Source organism: Camelus bactrianus, chromosome 4 (genome assembly GCF_048773025.1).
Source record: "Camelus bactrianus isolate YW-2024 breed Bactrian camel chromosome 4, ASM4877302v1, whole genome shotgun sequence".
In the NCBI taxonomy this organism is placed as follows: Eukaryota; Metazoa; Chordata; class Mammalia; order Artiodactyla; family Camelidae; genus Camelus; species Camelus bactrianus.
The window spans coordinates 91,614,863-91,642,476 of record NC_133542.1 but is presented as its reverse complement, the minus strand read 5'-3'; the positions used below and the strand labels follow the sequence as shown (position 1 = coordinate 91,642,476).

At 41.0% G+C, this 27,614-nt stretch overlaps 1 protein-coding gene across 3 annotated transcripts in view; it reads left to right on the top strand.

Annotated features, from left to right (window-relative positions):
* The window catches only part of ACO1 (aconitase 1), a 50,683-nt gene that overhangs the window by 3,940 nt on the left and 19,129 nt on the right, over positions 1–27,614 (top strand). For all 3 annotated transcript variants that reach the window (XR_012506787.1, XM_074363168.1, XM_074363169.1), the window contains exons 2-12: positions 10,520–10,638; positions 11,324–11,492; positions 12,532–12,669; positions 19,276–19,345; positions 19,475–19,658; positions 20,191–20,330; positions 22,042–22,213; positions 23,478–23,578; positions 24,526–24,642; positions 25,766–25,925; positions 26,546–26,681. Coding sequence is in view for 2 of the 3 variants with exons in the window: in XM_074363168.1 (XP_074219269.1) it covers positions 10,542–10,638; positions 11,324–11,492; positions 12,532–12,669; positions 19,276–19,345; positions 19,475–19,658; positions 20,191–20,330; positions 22,042–22,213; positions 23,478–23,578; positions 24,526–24,642; positions 25,766–25,925; positions 26,546–26,681 (1,484 nt within the window). In the remaining variant the exon portion in view is untranslated. The remainder of the gene's footprint in view (positions 1–10,519; positions 10,639–11,323; positions 11,493–12,531; positions 12,670–19,275; positions 19,346–19,474; positions 19,659–20,190; positions 20,331–22,041; positions 22,214–23,477; positions 23,579–24,525; positions 24,643–25,765; positions 25,926–26,545; positions 26,682–27,614) is intronic.

The following is a 27,614-nucleotide window of genomic DNA, read 5'->3' as shown; positions in this document are numbered from 1 at the left end:
AGAATATTTTATCTCACTTGCAAGACTTTTAAAGCTTTTAAAGAACTGTGACAAAAAGAAGTTTTAATTTGAAACAATATTAAAAAGGCAACTCTTTTAGAGGAAAATCTTTCTTTATGGTCTGTTGTGATTTTTTTCACATCTATCTGGAGCTTTTTGGGGTCTTCTCTGATTTTAGAATGCTTTTTTCCCCTCAGTAGATAAGAGTGGCTCTGACAATAATTTGTAATCCCCATTGTGTTTTAAGATGTAGGTTTAAATCTGCAGTAAAAGAAACAGGCTACAAATTTAGAGTCCACACGCCCCACGAAGCAAGTAGGTATCAATCAGGCGCTCAGCACGTGGCAGCAGCAGCGCCTGTGCAGTGATGGAGTGCTCGGGCGCAGCGCCTGTCCCAACTTCTGTCTCAGCCCAGACCTCCTGGGCTCCAGGCCCACAGATGCTGCTGCCTGCTGAACGTCTTCATCCAAAATTCACAACATCTAAAACCAACATCCAGGTTCTCATCGCCATCACTGGCTCTGCCAGTTTGCCCAAATGAGGAACACGGAGCTCTCCCAGACCTCTCTTCCTCACCCACCCTCAGTCCGTTCTGCTCCATTCACTCTCCCTGGGATCCCTTGCCCCAGCCCCCTTTTTCTGACTTGATGACTGTAATGGCACCATAACCTGCCTCCCTGACACCAATCTGGCATCCTTCCCCCAAGTCAGCTCCCACTACTACCAGAGTGATTTCTGAAAATCAAGGCAGATCTTGAAGAATCCAGCCAAAAATCCATTAATGATTCCTCCTTGTCTTCAGGATAAATCTACGCCTTTCTGCAAGGTCCCTCATGATATGGGCCCTGCCCCTGCCTTTTCCTCTCATCTTAGCCCTGCCCATCCTGAACCCTGTCCTTCATCCACGTGGAACTGCTTTATGAGTCCCACAGGGTCAGACTTCCATGCTGTACAATATTCTCTGCCCAGAATATTGTTTCCCTGACACCCTGCCTCTATGTGACTGAAGAGCAGGGGGATTCTTAACCCTTAATCCCATCAATGTCAAATCAATGTCAGACCAGCGTCTATCAATGTGAGATGTATGAATGAATCTACATCAGTCCCTTCTCTTAGACAATCCAGAGAGCCCCAAGTACCAGATGTGTCATGGTCAAATGCTGCTCTATTACTTGTGACATCTTTGACCCAATGAAATGGCCATTGCATGTAGATGCCATGCTGCTGTGTCGGTCCCTGAGATGGGAGTAGAGCATCGTTGCCTAAGAGCTGGGCTTAAAGTTAGACGGACTGGCATTTCAGTTCCCTCTCAAACAGTCTGGCTGTGGCTTTCCAGCTCCTAACCACATGGCTGTACCGCTTCAGGGAAAGAACGTGCTGGTCAGAAAATATGCTAGCAGTTGCCTTTCTTCTAGAAAACCAAGAAACGTGTGGGTTTATACCTCTGGCTTCTGGGAACTTGATTAGCATGAGTCATCATTCTTGAGTCCAAGCAGTGCTGGAAGTGGGCGGGGTAGATGACCTCAGAAACGTGGTGGCTTCATGGAGAGAGATGCTGCCCTAGGAGACCTCTGGCAGCCTGACATCCAGCCTTTCGTGGTGATGCTCTAATTCCTAAAATCTGAGTTAGAAAAGTTCATTACCAGGGATCTATTAAATGAGTTCAGGAGCTTGAGGAAACCATGCCACTTTCTTAAAGAGTGACTGTGCACCAGGCCTGCTCCGTATGCTTATAACCACTACAGTTGCCACCCCTCCACTCCCCTGCTCCCAGGACTTAGATGAAGTAGGGTTTGGTTGGGGTCTCTACAGGTGTCGTTTGTGAAGCCCCACTGGGGACGGTGGGTTGCTGCAGGGTAGGGGACCCCCATTCCAAGAAGGAGCTGAGGACTGACCTTTAAGAGGAAAGGATGAGGTCAGGAGCAAAGGGCTGGTCAGGACACCTGATTCTGAGGGGGTCCTGCCCCGCTTCACCCTTTACTTTCTGGACTAATGTTTCATGACCCCACAGTGACTTTCTTTTCTCAGTGCTTCTCCGGAATTATAAATCTGAAGTCCACCAAGACTTTTTTTGAAATTCTGTTTTTATCAGCCCACAGTGATATCAAAAAATAAAAAGACTATTTCTGTTCTTTGGAGTTTGTGCTACTGCTCACAAACAAGCTTAAAGGATGTGTCAGGTAACTGCATATGATACTGTGCCTTCTTGGCCACTGAGCCTGGAATAGGGGAGCCTTAAAGAGGCAGGGGCTGCTCGATCAGACAGTGCCATGGCCACGGCCCCGGTCCCCCAAATCCTGACCATTGCGTTTGGCAGTGGCTATGCACATCTGCTGAGTGAGTCATGATCATTTTTGTGATACATCCTGAAAATTTCCAGTGTTACTTAATGAAGTTCAGGGCAACAGAAGGGCTAGATTTCAGGAAGTAGATACTTTTTTAAATGGTGATCTAATATTGTCACATTATGAGTGAATTTCTTATTGAACGTAAATTCTGATGTTGGAAATGTACAATTTAAACCAAGTGTAAAGTTAAGAGAGTACTCTGTAGTTTGTCCTTAGTCAGAGTCACTAGAGTGCTACTCCCCACCTTGTCTTTTCCTTTTCTACCCTTACTCACCCTGCTCTGGCCCCCTTGCTTTCCCTCAGACCCACCTCAGGGCCTTTGCACATGATCTGACCCCTCCTCCAGATTGCCATAGTTTGCCCCTTCACTTCTTTCAAGGTTGTGCTCAGGTGGCTCCATCTCAGTGAGGCCTTTGATTTCCTGATACCCTTCACTCCCCAACACTCCTCACTGCCCTTGTCCTGCTTTATCCACAGAACTGGTCACAGTCTGACATTCTGTTTCCATGCTTGTTTAGTCAATCTCCCTCCAGTGAAATGGAAGCACCATGAGGGGCTTTGTCAGTTTTATTCTAGGGTGCATCCCTAGTGCCTAAAACAGCTCCCAACACATATTAGATGGTTAACATAATTATGTGTTGAATAAATGAATGAAAAAAATCATACAATTTTTTCACTCAGAAGGAACTTTTTAGATCATCAACTAACCTTATGTTAGAAACTGGGAAACTGAGGCACAGAAAGGCTATATAGCTATTCAGAATGAAACTGAATCAAATGATGCAACTGACAAGGGCTCAATTTCCTGAATATACAAACAGCTCATACAACTCAATAACAACAACAACAACAAAACCCAATCAAAAAATGGGCAGAAGACCTAAATAGACATTTCTCCAAAGAAGACATACAGATGACCATAGGCACATGATAAGATGCTCAATGTCACTAATTATCAGAGAAACACAAATCCCGACTACAATGAAGTATCACCTCGCACCTATCTGAATGGCCATCATTAGAAAGTCTACAGATAATAAATGCTGGAGTGTGGAGAAAAGAGAACTTTCCTACACTGTTGGTGGGAATGTAAATTGGTGCAGCCATTATGGAGGATAGTATGGAGGTTCCTTAAAAAACTAAAACTGGAATTACCATATGATCCAGCAATCCTACTCCTGGGCATATACCCAGAAAAAACTCTAATTAGAAAAGACACATGCACCCCAATGTTCACAACAGCACTATTTACAATAGCCAAGACATGGAAACAACCTAAATGTCCATCAACACATGACTGGATATACAATGGAATACTATCCAGCCATAAAAAAGAATGAAAGAATGTAATCTGCAGCAACATGAATGGACCTAGAAGTTACCATACTAAGTGAAGTAAGTCAGACAGAAAGACAAATATCATATATCACTTATATGTGGAATCTAAAACAAAATGATACAAATGAACTTATTTACAAATAAGTAAGAGACTCAAAGACACAGAAAAGAAACTTACAGTTACCAAAGAGGAGGAAGGATAAATTTGGGATTAGCAGATACAAACTACTATATATAAAATAGATAGACAACAAAGTCCTAATGTATAGCACAGTGCACTACATTCAATATCTTATATAGACTATAATGAAAAAGAATATGAAAAAGATTATATATGTATAACTATATAACTGAATTACTAAACCCTATACCAGAAACTAACACAGTATTGTAAATCAACTAAATTTCAGTTTTCAAAAAAAATGAATGAAATGGAATCATTTAAAAACTGTTACAGCCCTTTGAAAAAACTAGGAATATATGTGGTACATTCTGGTCAGTTGCCCAGGATAAGACAGAAGAGTAAGTGAACACAGACTGATAACTTAAAAATTTAGCAACAAGAGACAAGTTACTGTGCGATGGCAAAGTTTTCTGAAGGCAGAGTCTTGTTCATTTTTTTAGTGTAAAGTACCTTGCATTAATTGGTGCCCAGGAAAAATGTGTTGATGGATTTGGTTATATTCTTCTTTTAATTACTGAAATATAGTCAGTTTATAATGTTGTGTCAATTTCTGGTATACAGCATAATGTTTCAGTCATATTCTTATAATGCCATTTCTTCTGTAAGACCCTCCTAATGCACTACTTTTTCTTCCTTCTCTTTTTCAGTCCTTCCCAAAATAAATAGTTGCTCTTATGGCTTCTCCTTTAAAAATCTTTCGGTTACAAGTATCACGTGTGAGAGATTTCTGTGTCGTTTTTGGTGTTTTTAATACTTTTATGAACAGCTAACAATATCAGAGTGGTGACTTGGCCTCTGGGAAAATTCAGAGATATTTAGTTATTCCAGTTTCCCACATGCATCTGCATCAAATAAAGCAAAGAACTAATATTTCTAGCTGTCTACTTTGAGAAAGAACCAAGTTAACAAGCCATGGTGGTTTGCTGGCCTGAATGGTTCTGACCTCAGTCTTGGTTATATTTACACAGACATCCTTGGAATCTCACTTCTGACAAAAAGTTGTTTATAAGTAGCCTGGTATTTAGATACACAGCAGTCAGTTAGGGAGTGGGACCAATTAATTTCTCTTTAAACAGAAAAAAATGAAGCACAGCTGATCTTTATAGTGAACTGAAGTAAACACTAAGAGATGCAGTGATATAACTGTAACTCAGGAGCAGGAAGCCAGGAAAATTCAGGAAGAGTATATTTAGGAAAGTGTGAGAAGAGAGGTGGGAAAACCACGTGAAGAATGCAGAAGAAACCTCTTTCTGTTGTTTGCATAAATTTTAAAAATCCACTTTTGTGTGTCTTTAGATATCCTAAATAAAACAATTCAGAGAGTGTGCTATCTGTGCGTTAGACCATAGAGCAGTGATTCTCAGCTAATTACCTGAAAGCTCTTTCAAACTATACAAACTCGCCTGGAAACTGATATCCACACTTTCCACCCACCAGAAAACTCTGTTCTCCCCACCCCATTATGCACAGCAGTTGTGCTGCTAAGGGTTATGCCTTTCCTCTGCTCCTTCCTACTGGTGCATGGAAATCCTTGATTGGCTGTAGGGCCCATTCATAGCTGTGCTCCTTTCTCTATCATAAGACAACCTAAGAGGATTCAACTCTGATGGCAGAAGCAGCTAAATCTTGGATTTATATACTCTAAAGGCTGGAAAGAGACTGGCAGAGGTGAATTTGGTTTTATCTGATCACTGGTATTTAGCTAAAGTCAGTCAACTGTTCCAAACATCTCTACAAATGGTTTCCTTTGCTGTGCAGAAGCTCTAAGTTTAACTAGGTCCCATTTGTTTATTTTTGCTTTTGTTTCATTTGCTATAGGAGAAAGGTCCAAAAGAACATTGCTATGACTTACGTCAAAGAGTATTTCACCTATGTTTTCTTCTAGGCACTTACAGTTTCCGGTTTTACATTTGACTGTTTAATCCATTTTGAGTTTATTTTCGTATATGGTGTTAGAAAATATTCAAATTTCATTATTTTACATGTAGCTGTCCAGTTTTCCCAGCACCACTTATTGAGGAGACTGTCTTTTCTCCATTGTGTATTCTTGCCTCCTTCATTGTAGATTAACTGACTGTAAGTGTGTGACTTTATTTCTGGGCTCTGTATTCTGCCCCATTGATCTGTCTGTCTGTTTTTGTGCTGTTTCTGTTTTGTTATATTCATTCATTTGTTTTAGTCTTTAGATTCCACATATAAGTGATATCATACAGTATTTATCTTTCTCTGACTTATTTCACTAAGCATAATACCCTCCAAGTCCATCCATGTTGTTACAAATGACAAAATTTAATTCTTTTTTATTGCTGAGTAGTATTTCCCCATATATATATACTACATCTTTATCCATTCATCTGCTGATGGACATTTAGGTTGTTTCTGTATCCTGGCTATTGTAAATAATGCTGCTGTTAACATTGGGGTGCATGTATCTTTTCAAATTCATGTCTTCATTTTCTTTGGATATATACCCAGGAGTGGAATTACTGGATCATATGGTAGTTTTGTTTTTAGTTTTTTGAGTGCTTCCATATTGTCTTCCACGATGGTTGTACCAATTTACATTCCCACCAATGTTGTAGGAAAGTTCCCATTTCTCCACATCCTAGCCAGCATTTGTTATTTGTGGCTTTTTTCATGATAATCATTCTGACAGGTGTGAGACTGGTTTTGATTTGCAAAACCACCAACACTGTGGTTTGGGTTTGCATTTCTCTGATGATTAGTGGTGTTGAGCATCTCTTCATGTGCCTGTTGGCCATCTGTTATGTCAACTTTATTCTCTTTCTTTTGTGCATTCCTTTACATACACAGTTGTATGTGTGTCTCATATTTACATTGGTAGAAGTGATTTGCCCTTACTCTTCTGCCTCTCTTGGAATGAACTAATCACTCCAAGCAGATTGTTAAACTCTCAACCACAAATTGTTTTCCCAAAGTTTAGCTGTCAGGCAGTTCTCTGGAATTTTGAACCACGTGGACGGTTCAGTGAATGATTATAGAACTAACTCACAAAAGTGCCTGAAGACTGTGATATGCCTAAGGAGTACTTTTTTCAACCCTACTTACAAAGGATTTTTTTTTTTTTCCTGCCAGAAATTTGCTTTTCTTTGGAGGGAAAAATCAGCTACATGTTCTTCCTGGTTCTACCACTTACAAGCCCTGTGCCCCCAGGCAGCCACTTTCTTTTCAGGGCTTCTATTTTCTCATCAGAGGAATGTTTGTCATCTCTAAAGTTCCTTCCCAAAGGCTCACCATCCTCTGATTTATCTCATTGCCTCCTTAGCATCTAAGGTCAGGGTTTCCCTGGGGCATGGTGACGGCTTAAAGCCATGATGCATGGGCACAAGTGAAGGTGCCTCCCCAGGTCACCTGCAAGTGTCCTAAATTAAGGCCAAAGGTCAGTTGGCAGCAACACTGTCTGTGGTGGGGGAGGATCCCCAGCACTGAACTCCCTTCACCTTTTTACTGGGAGCATAGTTCATTTGTTAAATGTCTCAGATCTACCTGCCTGGGCCTGATATTTACTGTTTATAGCGATTCACTTGAAAAATCTATGTTCAGCACTCCCTTCGCCACTCCCTCTCTTCCATGCACAAAATGTACCTGTAAGGACCGTGCCAAGCCAGCCAGCTGGTGTTTCAGGACGGGTCAGCTCTGAGACACAGTTTCTCTACCAAGTATTTTCCTTTCCTTTCAGAATGTGAACAGACATCGTGAAGACTTTCAGAGACAGCGCAGTCTCTTTTTAGGTTCCTTCTGTTTAAGGACTGTCCACGTGGCCCACTTGAATCTGAGGCCAGGCACGTGTCAGCAGCCCTAGAGTCCTGAACACAGGATGTTCAGCAAGGACAAGTTCTGAATGAGCTGCAGCCTCGCTGCTTAAGAGATATCATTTCCCTTCTTTACTTTTCGGAATCTCTTTTTTCCCTTTGCCTCCACGCAGTACCACCTCATTCTGGGGGACAGAAAAGGCAGTGCCCTGAACAGATTTCCCTGTGCACTAACTCTTCCCTCTTCCAAAAAAGAAAATCCTGGGATAACGCTCCACCCTCTCCCAGAGAATCCTCGTCAACACTGGTCATTCCCTCTTTTATTAGTATTGAATCGGGATTCGGTAAAACACAAAAAACGGCAGGAATAATGCAGGGGGAGGTGGTGGGAGATAAAAAAAAAGGGATGGAAACAGTGGGGTCTGTGCTCTATGTGGTTGTGGGAAGCAGACAGCATCATGATGCTACCTAGGTCTCCCGTACCCTGGCCAGGTGGTAGGGTTTCTAGCAGAATCACAGATCTTAGGATACCCTGGGGTCCGCAGGACCCATGGAAGTACTCTAGCTTTGGGGATGGGGCAGGATTCTGGCCACAGGAAGGGAGATCTAGGTAGCATTCATGATGCCTGGATTCTGCTTTGGATCTGGACTGTTCCCAAGCCAGAGATCTTTCCCCTCACATCCTCCCGGGAACATGGCTGTTTGGGCTTCCTCTTGGGATTACTGAAGCACTGGGGACTCCTGTAAGGGCATCTGAAGCAAGAGTCACAGAATGAGTGAAACTGTAAAGTGGCTCTTATTTCCAGAGCCCTCCAGGCTTATATGGAGGGGACCATTTCCCAATTGCCAAGCAAAACCGGTTTGGAGTTGCAAAAACACAGCCGCTGTTGCTTTCCACTGACCTGTGGCCCAGAGTGGCACGGGACACGTGACAGTCAATGCCTGGCTCAGACCACTGTGCTGAGTGACCCCTGAAAAGACAGAAAGAAAGCTCTAGTATTCAAAACTGAGTCTCGTAGGAGGATTCCTCAGGTCCATATGTCTTCTCACTTTTTTCAGCTCTGAGATTGATGACTTCAAGTCAGCACCACTTTCAAAACTTGTTACTGCAACTAGAGTGACCGCTCCAAAGGGGCAGGTAGAAAAGGCCAGGGTTCAAAACCCAGCTCTGCCTCCTGCTGGATGTATGCCCTCAGGCAAGTTTTTACACCTCTCTGAGCTGCAGTTACCTCAGCTGTAAAATGGGAATAAAGACAGGCTTGAACTTACAGAGGTATTACCAGTTACAAAGGACGGTGTAAAGCACTTGGCACATACTGATCTGAGTAATTAGTAATTGGTTCTTCTCTCTCCTAGCCACTGCAAGTAAAATCCCCTTCATTTATATATTGAAACCACACAATTATCTAGTTTCTAAGGAAAAAGGAGACAGACGGAGAGTGCTTTTATACCAGCCATTTTCTACAAGAGCCATATTGGTCATCGTATTTGTCCTGAAATACCAAGCTGGCTTTGTAGGGTGGTAACAGCAGCAGAAATTGCGTAAGGCTTCCAAAGTTCTGCCCAGGGCATTTGTAAGCCACAGGGAAGCAAACTGACACACTGCTTCCTCACAGCATCAAAGCAGATATGGGTACAACTTAGCAACTGCTTTAACGTAGAAAAATTCTACGTTAATTCAGTGACTTAAGGCTTTTTAAAGATGTGAATGTCCCACCATGCCGGTTCAGCGAGGTTCCCACCACGTCCATAGTTTCCTGCCAGAGTTTTCTTTCTTTGGTTACCCTACCATTCCTCCAAAACACCTGCCAGGTTAAGTTAGCGCCCACAGGTCAGATAGTGCCCACAGGCGTGTTTGGTTTGGCCATCATAGCTGCAAATACACACAGTAGTTTAGAAAAATTTGGTTGCCAACATTTATAAATCAAGAGAGTTCATGTAGAAATCCAAATAGCCAGCCTCACTTGAAAAACTGGCTCTGTCACCACCGAGCCGGCCAGCATTCCTGCATGCAGCCCTCAGCTGGAGCCAAGTGGCCGCTGCCCTCTTTGACAGGCAAACACTGCCCAGGCTGCCTGGCCCCGGCACAGCCTGCTGCACAGTGGCGGGCTCCTTCCTGGCGCATGGTGGTATCTTGGTTGTGATTCCCTCCCCCTCTCAACGTATACCTTCCACACTGAGCACTCTACAGTGTCCAGCAGTGATTCTTAAACTGGAGACGGGATTCCTGACTCCTCCCCCAGTCAATTCTGATTTAGTACTTCAGCAGGGGTGGTGACCTTAGGAGTCTGTTTTAATAAGAAAGGTACCCAGGCACTTCTGTGATGTGAACCCACTCACTACCACATGCAGAAGTGACTCAGAAAGACTTCTAACACGTTGATTTCAAATGCTGCAGACTGTTACAACAAAAAATAGCTGCTTTCAAGTTCCCTCTTCCAAACTTCGAGTTTTATATAACCGCAGAACGTCATCTGCTCTGGACCTCTTACCCCCTGTCAAGCAAAACATGAGTCCAGCTCAGAGCTCTGTTCATATAGTCGGGATTTACCATGAAACATCCTTCATTTCCCTTCTTCCTCATTATCTTATGAGTGGAAAAATATTGGAAAGTTGAGAAATAAAAGAAATTTGGAATTATATGCTCTTTTGGGAGGTGAATGCTAGCTTTCACATAGCTTCACAGAGCCTATTTGATTTGCTAAGGATATGATTTTTGCATTCATTTATGTCCCATCTTCCCCCTACTCTGGAAAGATATTAAGTGATTTCTTGAAGTTGATGTGTACCGTAGTTGTTAAAGAGGGCAAACACTCCTGGGAGTATATGAGGTCCAGCTTTGAGAGCAGAAATTCAGTGTTCTGTGTCCATTTCAGAGACACGTGTCCATCAGGAATCATGAGCAACCCATTTGCACACCTTGCTGAGCCTTTGGATCCTGCACAACCAGGAAAGAAATTCTTCAATTTGAATAAATTGAAGGATCCAAGATATGGTAGGTACATGGCTCTATGATGTAAATGCTCTGACAGCAATTGGAATATATTTGCATAATAATTAAGCTATGTAATAAATTATCCTTAAGGAGAGTTGGAAGAGGGAGGAGCAGAGAATGGCTGAATGGCCTTGGATTAGCACACAAATACGTACATACCCTTCTTACATTGCTCGTTTTCCAGGAGGTAGTAATGATTATATACCGGTAACATTTACATAACACTTAGTATAGAGAGTGTTTGTGTATATATGGCTGTGCTTTGATCTTAATTACAATAATTGTAGAGAGATTTTCTCATTTTTTAAACACTAGGTTTCATAATACACTGTGTGTGTATTACTCTTCCTAACACATAATACAGTAAATTATCTAGACTGATTTCATTCATGATGACTTAAGGAAAACTCTTATTGGATTCCAAGACAAGGTAAACATTTATTATGAAAGGATTATTATATTTTATTTTTGCCTAGTCTGGGTATTTTCTGATACAGTCTCTTAAACCCATTCAGTATCCTTATATTTTAAACTGTTGAGATCTGTTTAAATTAACCCTTTTTCCCTGTTGGAAGAATAGTGTCACACCTTGTATCAAGTTTGTATAGAGATTGGCTTTAAAGAGCTCTTATAAGGTGTCACATGGTTTTTGTCTGTTTGGTTATACTTTCTCCTTTACTCCTAGAACGCTTACCATTTTCTATCAGAGTTCTCCTGGAGGCAGCCATTCGGAACTGTGATCAATTTTTGGTGAAGAAAAATGATGTTGATAATATCCTAAATTGGAATGTCTTGCAGCATAAGAACATAGAAGTGCCATTTAAACCTGCCCGCGTCATCCTGCAAGACTTCACGTGAGTCTAATGTCATTTCACTTTCTTCTTCTCTGCCTCCCTTGTCAGCCTTTAAAGAAAGCTCTTTAAAAACAAAAATAAAAAACACGGTGACTATATAATTTTTCCAACACTTTTGAAAGCAAAAGGGGACTGCTATCCCAGATGGCAAGAGGTAATCTCAGGCAAATCAAGATACATGCTCACTCTACCTTTCCCAGTGGCAAAGGTCATTGTCCTTGGTCTGGAATATCCTAGTCTTAAATATACTAGCAAAAGTTGAAAGAAATAGCGTGGAGTGGAGCTGTCTGGGAATCTTTTCTCCCACACGTCCTGTCACCCAGGGAGCCAGGTTTCAAACAGCTGTCCTTGGACCACGGATGTGTGGATGTGTATCACCTGAGGGGATATTCATAGCTCACAAGGCCTGATTTGTTACTGTTAAGCCTCAGCTCACATCCTGCTATGCCCAGGAACTGCTCCTCATCACGACCTCATTTTGAAACACTACCTTTTCATTTTTAAATGATGTTATTTTGTTCCTTCTGGAGACCAAATTTCACTTTTCTAGAGGAAGATCACCCAAATTTTATCTCTAATATAATAAAAAGGAAGGATTCAGTTAATGTAAATTTGATTCATAGCCTACTTCTCTGAATTACATCTATTCCTTTAAATGTGGTCTGAAGTCGAAGGGTGTAATCTGTATGTCTTGTCCGGGTCTTTGTCACTCCACCATGTGAATGGGGAGCAGTCATGGCAGACAAAGTTTTAGAGTTTTTAAGTGCCAGCTTTCCCATAGTTTCTCCATTTAGACCACATTGGTTTTTAACTTTAACTCAGGGATAAAACTGCATGCGGAGAGACCACTCAGTTGTGCACTTATATGATTTCTGCTTGAGGAGATGTGTTTAGAAACTTCCACTTTTCTAACTCATCCATTGTCAGCTCCACTGATGAGACAGTCCCACTGCCAATATTATTAGAAGCGGCAAAGCTGAAAAATCCCATGACACTTGATTAATAGATTTATTTTCTGCTTAATTCTCTCTTTTCTTAGAGGTGTGCCAGCTGTGGTTGACTTTGCTGCCATGCGTGATGCTGTAAAAAAGTTAGGAGGAAATCCAGAGAAAATAAACCCCATCTGTCCTGCTGATCTTGTCATTGATCATTCCATCCAGGTTGATTTCAGCAGAAGGTGAGAGATGAGGATGAACACTTGAGGTGGAGTGTAAGTCTTTCAGTGTGTTTGTGTACGTAGTTAAATAAAAGAAGAAAATCATTAAAAGGTATATTCAGGAAACCTCAAACTTAATATGTATTTTCCCTGAAGTTATGTTTTGGATGGGGGATGAATTTTTTTAATTTTTTTTGTTTGTTTCCATTTACTTCTTGGGTGGGAGCAGCCTGTGTGAAAACACACACACATGGATTTCTGCCATGAGAGCTTGTTAATACAAGTACACGTTTCACTTATTTTAAATGAATTTTGCTTTTTTTTTAAACCATGGAGCCGTATTCCTTTTTGATTCCAAGTAACTGTTTCATATCTGGTGGCCATCTCTGTCTCTCCATGTAGGTTTCCAAAATGTCTGTCTTCCTTTGTTCCTTCTTCTATTGTTTGTGATATCTACTTCTCTCTTTCTGTCCAAATCCTACCAGTCCTACCAATAAAATCTCAGTGGTAGTACACAATAAGAATTTATTTCTCACACTCCTACAAGTTGGTTAGGAGGTCAGCTGATCTAAGCTAAGTGCAGCTGAGCAGCTGTGCTTCATCCAGCCTGGCTGGGTTGACTGCTTTATCGCACATCAGCGGGGCAGGTGGTACAGCTCCAAGAAAACAGCTAGCTAGTGATCAGAGAGGCTCAAGAAGCCAGTTGGGAACATGCAGTTATCTCTCGATCAGAACTGGCACTGTATCACTTCTATTCACAATGACAGTAATCAAAGCAAGTCACAAAGTCAAGCCCAAAGTCAGGGGTGGAGGAATAACACTCCATCTCTTGCAGAAATAGCTGTGAGATTACACAACAGGGACTTGGCTATACGAAGGGCAATCAGGTGCTACTAGAAAGCTGATAACGCAGAAATATAACTAAAGAAAGGTATTATCAACTTCAGATAGAACTTTAATTAGAAAGAAAGAATGGTTCTGCATACTATGCTGGGAAAATTATTTGGTAGAGCAGTTCATATGAATTAAAGCATTAATATTTTCAAATTAAATAATGGAAAAATTTAGAAAAAAATTAATTATACATGTGTCAAATGCCTTAATTAGAAAGACCTTTCTAAATTTAGAAAGCAATAAATGAAAAAAGGGGGGAAATCTATAGATTTGACTTCAAAGTTAATAGGAGATAATTTGAAAAATATATTCAACAAAGATGACAAAGGGTTAATATCCTTAATATATAGAGTATATATAATCCTTTAAAAAAAAAAAAAAAACAGTAAAACCCAGAAAAAAAATGGGCAAAGGAAAGCGGACATTTCACAATAAGAAGAAATGCAAATAAATGATAAATACATAAAGCCTTTTCAACCTTACAAGTAATAAAAAAGTAAATTAAATCCTCGAGATATCGTTTTCTCTTACCAACATAGTTAAGATTAGAAAATAAACATTTTTAATTATAAAGGTGTCATGAGAGAGACACTTTTATACACTGCTGGCAGCATTGCAAATTAGAAATGATGAAAGTAAAATGTATTAGAATCTTTAGAAATTGCCATCATCCATCTTGGAATTTCCACTTCTAACCCTACCCCTTGCAGGTATCTGAAAATCAGAAAAAGCTTAACGACTAAATACTGCTCATTAAAGTATTATTTATAATAATGAAAACTGAGAAGCATTCTAAATGTCTAGCAAAGGAGAATGATTTATTAAATTATAGTACATCCTTAAAGTGAATTACTAGGTAACCTTTACAGTTATATTTATGTGCTTAATGGCACTTATAACATACTTATAGCTCAATGAACCAAAATATGTATAAATTGCATATGTGGAGTGATCTCAGCTAAATGAAGAGCTAGGCAGTGGTTAAAAAATTGGAAACAGAGGTGACAAACTGCTAAGTCATTATCTCTGGGACTACCATTTGTTCTTCATTTTTACAATAAGAAGCTGTTGTTTTTGTAATAGAGAAGTCATTTAAGAATATGAAACGAACCACTCAAAGGAAAAGGAAAAAAAAACTTTATCTGCTTCCTTGGGGATTTAAGTGAGTTCCATATAGGCTCAAGAGAAATGTAGAAATTGGTCACTGTCTAATGAATGTTGCCAATATCCAAAGCACAGAAACTCAGGATAGAGAGAGATCTGCTTTGTCCTGTGAATTGACAGTTCTTGGAACAAACCAAATGGTTACTTGCCAGCTTTTCCCTTCCCTTTGGACCCTAAACCCACCCTTAGGCAGCATGCCCTTTTTTTCCCTCTTAAATCCCCATGAGCTCAATTTAATGTTCTGATTTCAGAGGGAAGAGTTAAAAATATACGCACAACCTATTATCCTGATTGAGAGTAAGGAAGTCCCCTTTAGAAATTATAAAAAGTAACTTCACAAATCATGGGCAATATTATCTTTCTTGAAGAATTTCACTGGTGTTGATAGCTTTCCCTTTATTTCTCTGGCCTGGAAGGTGACAGTGGAGATAGAATTGGAATTGTTATAATGTAAAGTTATTTGACTCAAAACTCAAAGTGCTCTTGACTACTAAGCAGTTAAAGAATCTGGGTCATCACCAAGTTCACTGTGATTTTTTTTTTTTCTCTTTAAACCTTGACATCCACCAACTCTGGTTTCAATTTTTTATGGACCTTTTTCATTTACACTCTAATACTGAAAACATGAAAACAGCAAAGTTCAGGGGTGAACCTTGATGCAAAATGATACCCAAATCTAGCAAACATTTTTTTTATTTAAAGAGAAACATTTCTGTTAGAAGTATTTTCATTGGTAGTGTTTTGTTATTATTTCTTGAGTTTGGTTTTGCAATTTGACCTCCCAGTCTCTTTCCTCATTTTTATTAGAATGTCTCAACTTTTGTGGAACTGTGTGCTGTGGGCTTATTTCCAGCTGTTTCCAGGAATGAACTGGAAAAACTGGGTAAGGGGTAATGAAAGGGTGAACAGCCTCTTTAGGTGTTGAGGATCTAACTAATGCATTATTGTCAGGTTTTACACAGTTATCTCAGCAATGACTCTTTTAATCCCAACACGAATATCATAACAATTTCTGACAAGATTTCATGAGTGTCAAAACTATCTCCTTTGTAAATACTGTCAGTGACTATCTGGAGTACCATTAAATGTAATACTCAGAAACTTTGAACTACATCCAAATCTGATTTCAAATTACGTAAATAAGGAGAAATTTCCTCTTTGGTCTGTGAGGCCATTCACATTCAGAGACCTTATTAAAAGTTCACAGAATGAGTGAATCAAGGAAAGTTCTAAGTGGTGGAAAAATCTGAATTCTAGGTCTGTTGATTCATTCCAATAACTAGAACTAACTTACCTGAGCCAAGGTTAGCCTAAAAGTATTTTGTTTTAATGAGTAAATAGGCTTTTTACCTAGAATTAACATATCTTAAAACAGCCTAAGCACTTCTGGCTTCTGCTTGTACTGTGACTGTGTTATTTACATCAAACTGATGTTCCCAGCATTCTCTGGGGTAAATATCCCTCTTCCAACTCTGTTTCTGCTGTGAGAAGCCTGGACATCCTTCTGGAGGCAAGAGGACAGGCATGAGGACTGGGAGTCCACATGTGCTCAGAGCACAGCAGAAGCAACGAGGGCACCAGAGGCAGGGCCATACATGATTAAGAATAATGTTCTAAGATGCCTTCCCTTTTTCTTTGGTTAAAATTAAATCCACTTAACAGACCTACTATGTGCCAGTATTTGTTCAAGAAGCAGGTTAGTTTAGAAGAGGAGAGAGATTAAAGAACACACAGCTTGAATGCAGTTGGTAACTGTAGGAACCACAGAGGAGGAGGCAAATCACCCTGACTTGGGGAGTCAGGGGGCTCTTCCAGGAGTATCACTTGATCTGAGGTCCCAGGGGTGTTTACTAAAGAGAAAAGAGCGGGAAAGACATTCCACACAGAACAGAGCATGCAAAAGCATGAGTAAAGTAGGGTCTGGGAGTATGAGGGCCACGTTGTGACTGAAGTTGAAAGTTTGGACTGGAGGATGGGAGAGGGCTTATAAAGGAAGTCTGAGGTCAGACTGAAGGACTTTTTTTTTTTTTTTTTTTTAAGGCAAGGGATTTGTACTTTATTTAGAAAATGGGATCCACTGGCAGATTCAAGATAGGTTGTGATGAACTGTATTTTGGAAAACCGATTCTGGTGACAGTACAAAAGATAAGTTGAGTGGACTGAATACTTTGATAACTGTAGGTACAAAGTGGGAGGAGAGGAAGTCATTAGATGAGAGATGGACAGACAGGGATGAGGAAGAGATTTAGGAAAGAAGGTCATGTATTAGGGTTTGACCCGTTGAGTTTGTGATGCCCGAGGTGTTCCTGATGCGGATGCCCAGGATACATTGGGAATATGGATCTGGTCCTGAAGAGACAGGTGGGGACTGGAGGGATGGAGCCCCCAATGTACCAGTGAAGGCTGAGATGAGTACCTTGAGGAATGGCTACATCTGGTGGAGGGTCTACAGGGGCTGCTGATTGGGGGTCAGGATGGGATCAGAAACGCCTTGTTCCACTACAGCAGGATCTCTCCTCTTTCTTTTCTTTTTCTCTGACACATACACACATCCACAGACCTTCATTCTCCACATCGGGGATCAGCTAACTTGTACTGTAAAGGGTCAATATGAAATACTTCAGGTTTTGTTGGCTACATACTATCTCTGTTCATATATTTTTCTTCCATCCTTTAAAAATATAAAGATTATTTTTTGCTTGAGAGCCAAACATATACAGGTATTGGACCAGATTTGGCCTGTGAGCCAGTTTGTGGACCCCTGCTCTAAGGTTCTCTCAGGAATTGATTACATCAAAGCAACTAACACTTATCTTGAAGAATATTCACATCAGGAGAAAAGACAAAAATCAGCATGGTAACTGAATGTATTCTTGTAGGGTAGACAACAGCCTCCAGCCCTTCCTTCTCAAGGAGTGCCTACCCACTGTTATCTGGCAGACTGCCCCTCGCCCTTCAGACTACATCAACGTCACTTCCTCCCAGAAGGCACCCCTGGCTCCCTGGTGGTGCACGGCCCTTTCTGACGGCTCCCATGGCTCCCTGTACTGCCCGTATAATGACATGGATAGCCACTCTCGTGCAGTTGCCTGGTTGCCGTCTGCATCTCTCACCAGGCTCTGAGCCCCAGCTGGGCAGCACACATGCCACTTCTGCACCAGCATGTGCCCAGCATGTGGCAGAGGTCAGCTCTGTAGCTCATTAATAAGCGAAGGAAGAAGGTGCGTATACTGGTTAAGACAGAGGCTCCAGGACTAGTCAGACCTGGATTCAGGTGACAGCTCTATAATCTACAAGCATCTGACCCTGGAGAAGTTCTAAGTCTTTCTGTGCCTCAGCTTCCTCTTCTGTACTTTGGGGTAACAGCAGTACCTACATGAGGGGTTGTCACTGTGACAAAATGAGCTCCTGGCTATAAAGCACTTGGAGCCTACGACGTATCTAGCAACCTACACTTCAGTTCCTGCTGTTATCATCATGATAGCTGTTGTTATTACCACTACGACCATTCCTGCTACAGCTTCTGTGACTACTGCGACAGGGAACAGTATGGTAGCACTCTGGAATCAGACTGCCTGGGTTTCAGTTCCAGTTCCATTTACTAGCTGTGTGGTCCTGAGCAGGTTTCTTACCCTCTCTGTGTCTCAGTTTCCTCTTGAAAAAAATGTGGATATTAGTTGCACCTAACTCAATGGGATATTTTGGCAACTAAATGAGAAAATACATGTAAAGCATTTTAAATAGTGGCCGATTCCTAATAGTGTCAGCCAGTGTAACTATCAATTAGTGAAGTCAGACTTGGGTCCCAACTATTAATTCTACTGTCCTTTTCTATATTCACTCACTCCATGACACAGTTTATAAGCGTTTCCTGTGTGCTAAACATGCAAAGTTGCAACTATGACTTATTCTACCTTGACTCAAAACAGTGTAGTTTGATTATAAAAATTCTGGAGAAGCTTCCTGATGCCCTGCATTGTCCGTGTCAGTCCTGATGGACGGAATGACTTTAAGCAAACCTCGGCGTATAACCTGGGCGTTACAGATGCTCTTGGGTGGCACCACCCTTCACATAAACCTCTGTTTGAAAGGTAGGAGACTGTGTTTCTATAAATTCCTGTGCCTCCTGGCATCACTGGTTCCCTTTCTCCCAATACAAACAGATGAAAATGCCAGCCCAGACATGGCTCAGCTCAGAGAGGTACTGTAACCAGGTCACAAATGAGAAAGGAGTATAGAAAGGTTTCTTTAAATATTTAAGCTGCTGTTGTCATTATAAATGTCTTGAGTCTGTTCCTAAGAGCCAGACTTTAAGATTAGAATAGTTTTAACTTAAATGCACTTAATGTTTTCTACCCACCGTGTTTACAGGCATTTTAAGAATCACTTGAACCAAATAATAATTATTCTTTTTACTTTAACTACCTTTCCTTTCCCATGTGAGTGAGGGCATATACAACTCAGCAAGCCTGCAGGTGAAAATTGCCATTTTGTATATTATCACTAATAAATTTGACCAGTAACATTCTAAGCCTTAAAATTTATACATTTGGTTTTTCTCTTTCACAGGGCAGACAGTTTACAGAAGAATCAAGACTTGGAATTTGAAAGAAACAGAGAACGATTTGAATTTTTAAAGGTATGGGCGGAGTTTGGTTCCACTGGTTGATTCTTTATGTGTGTCCCATGCCAGGGAGAGGTGCCTAGGAGGTGAGCTACATAAGGTGTGTCTGGCACTCATAGTGTTCTTCCTATTTTTCAATCCTAGTGGGGTTCTCAGGCCTTTTGCAACATGCGGATTATTCCCCCTGGCTCAGGAATCATCCACCAGGTGAATCTGGAGTATTTGGCAAGAGTGGTATTTGATCAGGATGGATACTATTACCCAGACAGCCTCGTGGGCACGGACTCGCACACCACTATGATTGATGGTTTGGGCATTCTTGGTTGGGGTGAGTGTTCTTCCACATTCCTAGTCCACACATGCTGTCCTATGGCACGTATTGTGATTTACTCTGATACCATTACATCCAGGAGCATGAATTTGAGTGACCACAAGTATCAGAGAGGTATTTTTGTCTGTTTTGTGTACTGCTGTATTTCTAGAACCCAGAAAAGTGTCTCGTGCCTATTAGGCACTCAGTATAATGTCTGGAAGAATGAACTGGAATAAGGGGTTGGGGACATTTAGAATGAAAATCACCTGGGCTGTTTGTTAAACAGAGATTCCGGAACCCCCATTCTCCTTTTTAGCATCGAATCGAGGAAGTTTTGATACAGGTGTTTGGGGGACCACACTTTGAGAAATACTTATTAAACTTCTGTAGAGGGGAACAGAGAAAAGACAACTGCTCTTTATGAAAACAACTCAACTCTATACTAGTAAAACGCTGTTACTGGGTTGACGACTTGTTAATGACACTGAACTCTGCCCGAGGGATATAATGAGGAATAATGAAAACATTGTCACGGCTTTCCATACAGGTGTGGGTGGCATCGAAGCAGAAGCTGTCATGCTGGGCCAGCCAATCAGCATGGTGCTTCCCCAGGTGATTGGCTACAGGCTGGTGGGCAATCCCCACCCTCTGGTAACATCCACTGACATCGTGCTCACCATCACCAAGGTAACGATGTACTGCCTCTTCTGTGGTCTTGAAGAGTCCCAGAAACAAACAGGGAGGCAGTACGTGATGGAGTCTCTTGGGTTCCATGTGCTCTAGAAATGCTAGGAAACAGTTTATGTTGATGACTTTAAAAGAGACGAGATGAGGGGAGAATTCTGTGGTTAAGTTTCAGATCATTATGTTCACTTGACTCTTCTGTTGCTGCATAGATCTTTTTCTTTAAATTTTTTTTTGAAATTGTGAAATAATTTAAATACACAGGTGTTAAACGAAATTTATATACCCACCATGTAGACTTAACAGATGGTAACACTTCGCTGTATTTGCTTCAGAGCTCTCTCTGTATGTATATTTTTTTAAGAAGTGAAATGTAATATTTATGGCTAGAGCCATCCTCCTCCATCCTAGAAATAATCACTATCCTGAGGTTGTAAGAAATCATTCCCCTGCATGTGTTTATAGTTCTACATTTTTCCCATGCCATTCTTCTTTATATGTAAATAACAAACTCATTCTATGAATAATTTCTGACTTTATTATTCCGTTCTTTGTAATGTAAGTTACATCACTGTAACAGATGTTTCTCCAAGCTGGAAAATAATAGTTTTTTTTTTTTTTTTCTTTTTCTTTAGCCCTTGTAGGAAATAATCTTTTTTTTTTTTTTTTTTTTTTTTGGCGATTTGCTTGCTTTGCAAAAAGAAGGCAGTTTCATAATGAAAATTACTAGAAAAGTAATGTTTTTTAAAATTATCACAATTTTTCCTGTTTGTATAATCTGGAGGCTTGGGGTATTTGGGATGGTTACTATACTGTTGATTAAGTCTTCATGGAAATTAGAATTGCACTTATCTGAATACTATAGCTTATCAGAGATGCACACCTGATTCTTCATGTGTGAAATAATACAGGCTTTGCCCACAAAATTTGGCAGAATTCCACACAACCAAAAGAGCCTGGCTGTGTGGCTGTCCACAGTTCATGAAACTGATTTCATGCAGGGCCAGGCCAGTCACTGACCTGGCTGATGGCTTGCATGGAGAAGATGTGGGAGTCAGACCACCTAGATCTTTCAGTTACACTTGACTTGTACCTTTGTTTAGGTTATTTGTTGATTATACCCTTGAAAACAAGGCATTTGCTTACTCAAGTGCAAATCATAATTTATTTAAGCCAAAAGAATTTAATTTTTAGGACTTCTAGGCACTTTCACTGATCTCATTAGAATGAAAAGTTTCTCATTTTGAAACACTTTTCTTAATGTTATTTGTGGGGGTTTTTTATTATTTTTTCTTTCTTTTTTTAAGAAATGTTTTGGCATAATTTTAGATTTATAGGAGAGCTGATGTAAAGATAACAGAGTTCCTGTTACCTTTCTCCCAGCTTCCCCAGACGTTAACATCTTACATCACCATGGTACATTTATCAGAAATAGTAGTTAACATCGGAATGACATTATTAACTAAACTAGAAACTTCACCAGTTTTTTCAGTAGTGTCCTTTTTCTTTTCCAGGATCGACTTCAGGATGCCATGCTATATTTGGGTGGCATTATTTTTTAAATTTTATTTTTAAAAGTAATCAAAAATATGCTGGGCTAACTTATTGTTTGTGTTTACTCACAAGGCTAGTTTATGAGGACTGCAAGGGGATAGTTCAGCATTTTAAATATGGGCCATCACACCTCAAACTCTTCTATTGTTCTATTGCTCAGCACCTCCGCCAGGTTGGGGTAGTGGGCAAATTTGTTGAATTCTTCGGGCCAGGAGTAGCCCAGCTGTCCATTGCTGACCGAGCTACCATTGCCAATATGTGCCCAGAGTATGGAGCGACTGCTGCCTTTTTCCCAGTTGATGAAGTCAGTATCAAGTACCTGGTGCAGACAGGTAAGTGCAGAACCCTGAAAACAGAAGGTCCTTTGTAAAGTTGCATAGAATGCTAAGAACAGAGCATTACCCTCTCCTCTGTCCCTAGATTTAATAGTTGAGGTATTCATCTTAAAGAAGAGAAAGGAAGGGATGATGAAAGGAAGGGGCGAGGGAGCTGCAAAATACATCCAGAGATAAGATTAATTTCTGTGGCTGTAGAGGTGGCCACAGAACCTCTTACTGATCCAGTACCAAATTTGTAACATCTCTTGAAGTGAAACAAATGGTTTCAGAGAAGTTGAACCCTTTCTCAAACTGAAACCTAAGAGAAGTTTCTCCCATGCGTCTTCATGGAGTGGATGACATGGGATGTAATGAACACTGGGGCCCAACAGCAGGTCATGATAAATATGTGATGATCAGTCAGTCATCTGTCAAAAGGTCCATGCTGAAAGCTGATGACCTTTCCAATTCAATTAAAACAAACAGGCAAACAAAAAATCCTGATCTGTTGTGGATCCAAGAATCAAGCTCTCAAACAGTCTTATTTAACTGTCAGAGAAACGGGAGGCCTGCGTGTCTGCTGGGCAAACTCCATGCATATTATCTCCTGCAACCAGGGTCTTGACAAGAATCAAACAGCAGACCATTGAGGGTCATATTCCCGGTAAAACAACATTATGAGTCAGGACTTTGACCTCTGGAGTTAAATTCAGGCTCAGATCCTGGTTCTGCCATTTATTGTCTATGCTCCAAGGGAAAGATATTTCATCTTTTTGAGCCTCTATTTCCTCATCTGTAAGTGAGAATAACAGTACTTGTGTCATAATAAGGTCATGATGAAGTAGAGATTTAAATAATGTTTAGCACACAGTGCTGGGCACACAGGAAGGGCTCGTAGCTGATGGTTTGTGGTGGGAGACTGGGTGGATTACTGTTTTAACAGGAATCAAGTGCGATGCTGAGGGTCTGTGGCCAGTGGAAGGCAGATGCGAGGTATGCTGTGACAGATCGCTGAGGCTCAGGATCCTCCTAATTAGAACCATAACCAAAGAGAAAGGAGTACTTAGAACACCAGAATCTTCTTCCAAAAGTGGTCACTTTGGTCGATCAGTTAATAGCTCCCAGTAAACAGCAGCATCAGCCAGAGAGTCAGACTGTTTGTCTGGGAGCCGCTGTGTCAGCAGAGCTCTTGGTATGACTTGTATAACTGCTGGTAGAGGCATTAGTTTAATCAGGAAATTAACATCTGTTACTTGCTACTTCTTAAAATGCCCATTAGGTCGTGAAGAAGAAAAGGTAAAGCATATTAAAAAGTATCTTCAGGCTGTAGGAATGTTTCGGGATTTCAGTGACCCCTCTCAAGACCCAGACTTTGCCCAGGTAAGAGAGCGCCTTGCACCCAGCGTGTGTTTCCTCTTCCTCAAGGCTGTGGTTTTAGTTGTGAATGTTTTCTCTTGGGGGTGGGGGGTGTACTGGTAGGAAATTAGTCACTGCCAAGTTATTGTAGAAGAACAGGGTGTTAAAAGGCTGAAAAATTAAAACGATAAGGAACCGCAGACATAACAAAGTAACGTAACGTCTCCCATTCTGGCTGGCCATTCGGTTGAGTTGGGTGCACTCCCCCTTTTTGATTTACTCCTTTATGTGGAACCCTTCTGGAGAAGGAGTTTAGAAGGACTAGAGCTCTTTAAAGGCTGATAAGCTTATCATCATTGTAGATGGGGAAAGAAACAGAGGTGTGAACGAATCAATTAATTCTGATTTATCCAACAATGCGCTTGTCTTCATTCATTTTCTAGGGTGCAAACTAAATCCACTTTTTTCTCAGCAGCCAACCAATCTCAGGGTAAACTAGATGTGGGACCCTTGTTTGGTTTCATATGACGTTGAGGGAAGGAAATACTCAATTAGACGAGGGCTCATTTCCTGGCATTGATGACTTAATGGCTGCATTCCCCACCAAGTCATCTTAGAAAAATTACAATGGTTTATCTGTCATTTCAGTACAAAAACCATCTCAGACTAACTTAAGGAATAAAAAGGATATATGAGCTGCTTTACAAAGATGGACGAGTGGAAGACGGCGGCGGCAGCTACACTGCCCACCTTGGTCTTTCCAAGAGGTGGCCAGGCTTCAGCCTGTCCATGCTACCCAAGTGCTCATCCAGATCTTTGAAAATTCACCCCTTAGGTGTTCCTTGTTTTTCAGTATGGGCGTTGAGTTTGTTTTTATGGTTGTGATGTTTCACATTCTCTGGCAGGGCTGCATTTTGTGTGTCTGTGGCTGTAATGTCAGTTCTAAGGTTCCCTTTCTTTTGGGTGCACAGGTTGTGGAATTAGATTTGAAAACAGTAGTGCCTTGCTGCAGTGGACCCAAAAGGCCTCAGGACAAAGTCGCGGTGTCTGACATGAAAAAGGACTTTGAGAGCTGCCTCAGAGCCAAGGTAGGGACCTGGGAGGGGCAGGTGGAAATCCTCCCCAGCCCTGCCGTGCCCCAGGCTTCTCTTCTGCCCCCTCGATGATGAATCTTCCTGAAGCCGGGTACTGAGGGCATTTTCTTCTCCAGCCTCCAGTCCTGGATGTCTCCTCCCCTATCAGCTAAGGGTCAAGCAGCTTCCTTGGAGCACTTGATTACCTGTAAATACAACTCAGTCCTCCTTTTCAGAAGCATCTCTACTTTTTAGGTGACTCTCACCACAGTGTTCACTCTACTTGCCCAAGTTTTTCCAGCCACTGTACTTTTGTTCATGCCATTCCCTGCCTGCATGTCCCTTCCCCATCTGCTTGTCCTCATCTATCAGCTCCTCTACAACGTGACCTCAGATCTCGTAGCAGAAAGTCACCTCACCCTCGTGTGAACCTTCATGGCAATCAGTCTGAAACCCTGTGATGGCATTTCACATTCTTTAACTTTTATTGTTGGTGCTTTGTATTATTTACATGTCTGATTTCCCTTAGTAGACTGTAAATCTGAGGGTACCATTTATGTCGCAGTCACCTTTTTATCCCACAAAGTGCCCAGCACAGCATCTGTACAGAGCAGATTTTCAATGAACATTTCCCAAATGAATGATTAAGATTTGTGGTGGGTTTTATCCATGGGACACCAGCATTTTACCAAATGTTCCGCTGTGTTTCATTGGCCTTACTGACCATGATTAGTTGAATCTGGCCAAAATGGCACCTTTTTCTAAATTTCCAAAAGATTAGTATTGGTAGCCTCAGTCTGCAGACATTAAACCTGTACTAATTATTTCTAACGAGACTAACTTTGAACTAAATTTGTAGTTTTAGTGTTTTGATATTTGAGATGGGAAGAAAGTAATTGTTAATAATTTCAAAGCAGAATAAGATTCAGAAATCATGACTCCCTTTTATAAAGATTTAAAAGGAGACTTTAATTTTTCTGTAGCATTTCAGAGTTTACCAGCTGAGATGTTTGCTTTGTTAAGAACTGCCCTTTAAAATTACAGTTACCAAAGTATTTCTTCTTCTCCCAAAGTGAGAACTTTTGACTATATATATATATATATATATATATACACATATTTTTTTTTCTTCCTATAGCAAGGATTTAAAGGATTCCAGGTTGCTCCAGACCATCATAATGACCATAAGACGTTTATCTATAATAATAGCGAGTTCAGCCTTGCTCATGGTTCCGTGGTCATTGCTGCCATCACGAGCTGCACAAACACCAGTAATCCATCTGTGATGTTAGGAGCAGGTAAGTGACATCCCTCCCAATGGTCAAGTGGACATGTGGGTGAAACAAACCGGTTTCCTTAAGACAAGTCACCAGCTTGTCTCTAGCTTTTTGTCTCTTTATAACCCCTCCTTATTTCTTCCCTACTTCTGTGACATGTCCTAAGACAGAGCACCATGTCCCTGCAGTAGTCTCTGTATTTCCCAAAAGTCCAGGGGTCCAGGCGCTCTGTATCTTCCCCTTTAAGAAATATCTGACGGCTAAATTTTTACTCCTACGTAAACTATATTCCTCACCAGCCAGTACACAGTTCATAAACTTTAAGAAGGAGCCCTTCCAATTACTTTTCATCTGAATAAAACATAATTAGAAAGATGACTTTCTCTCAAAACAAACAAAAAAAGGCACGTCTCTTTCGTCACGTCCATGACTAATTTTGAGTTTCCTGCACACATGTAAATAACTTCGGGTCAATGAGCTTTTGACTTTTCCACTTCTCCCAGGCAGCAGAAGTGGCAGAAAGTAACGCTTTTGTCAGGCAGTGTGGCAGGAAGTGCAGTCTGAAAAGCCAGTCTCTTTCCTAACTGTCCCTGGCGCCTAGAGCGGGCAGTCACCACGTGTCTGTGTGTACCATTTCACAGGCTTGTTAGCAAAGAAAGCTGTGGACGCTGGCCTGAGCGTGAAGCCTTACATCAAAACTAGCCTGTCTCCTGGAAGTGGTGTGGTCACCTACTACCTGCGAGAAAGTGGAGTCATGCCTTACCTGTCTCAGCTTGGGTGAGGGAGAAATTTTTTTTACACCATTGCTTTTGTTTTATTTTATTCCAAGGGTATCCTGCTAGGTCACCTTGTAATGGATGTAAGCTTATCTGATGGTGTCTAATTTTGTCAGATGTTAAATAGACTTAAACCCTCAGGTTCCAACAAGGCAGGGCCCTCCTGTACAGTTGTGCTGGTTGTTCATCAGACACAGGTGCCCATGAAGAGAGCAGAGGCTGAAGTCAAGCCTGTGCTCTGCTGTAGCCCTGCACCTCCCGATGGAGGAGGGAGCAGGTGCTTTTTATCTCAGTTGCAAGAAGGTGTGCTACGGGCTAATGTTGACTCTGCAACTGAGAATCTGCTCTTTGGTATGAAAATAATTATTTTCCAGGCCCAAAAAAGTTCAGACTCCTTGAAGTAAATTAGTTATTTGTTGCCAAGGACAGTTTCTCCAATTAACCTACTATTCCTAATTTGGATGACACAGATTTTTTAATCATGTGCCTCATAAAAGTCAGAAGTTCTTAGGATTATATAATAAAAGTATTTAATAGAGACATCAAATGGCATATCTGATTTCAACTTTCAAAAATTCTAGATCATTCAAGTAGACCCCTTATAATTTACTTACAAATTTAAAAGCAAATTACTTTAAAAAGTAAATTACATGGAATAGAATAGAGAGCCAAAAAATAAACCCATACACCTACCATCAATTAATCTTCAATAAAGGAAGCAAGAATACACAATGGAGACAAGATAGTCTTGACTTCAGCAAGCAGTGTTGGGAAAGCTGGACAGCGACATGTAAATCAATGAAGCTAGAACACTCCCTCACACCATACACAAAAATAAACTCAAAATGGATTAAAGATCTAAATATAAGACATGACACCATAAAACTCCTAGAAGAGAACATAAGCAAAACATTTTCTGACATAAATCTTAGCA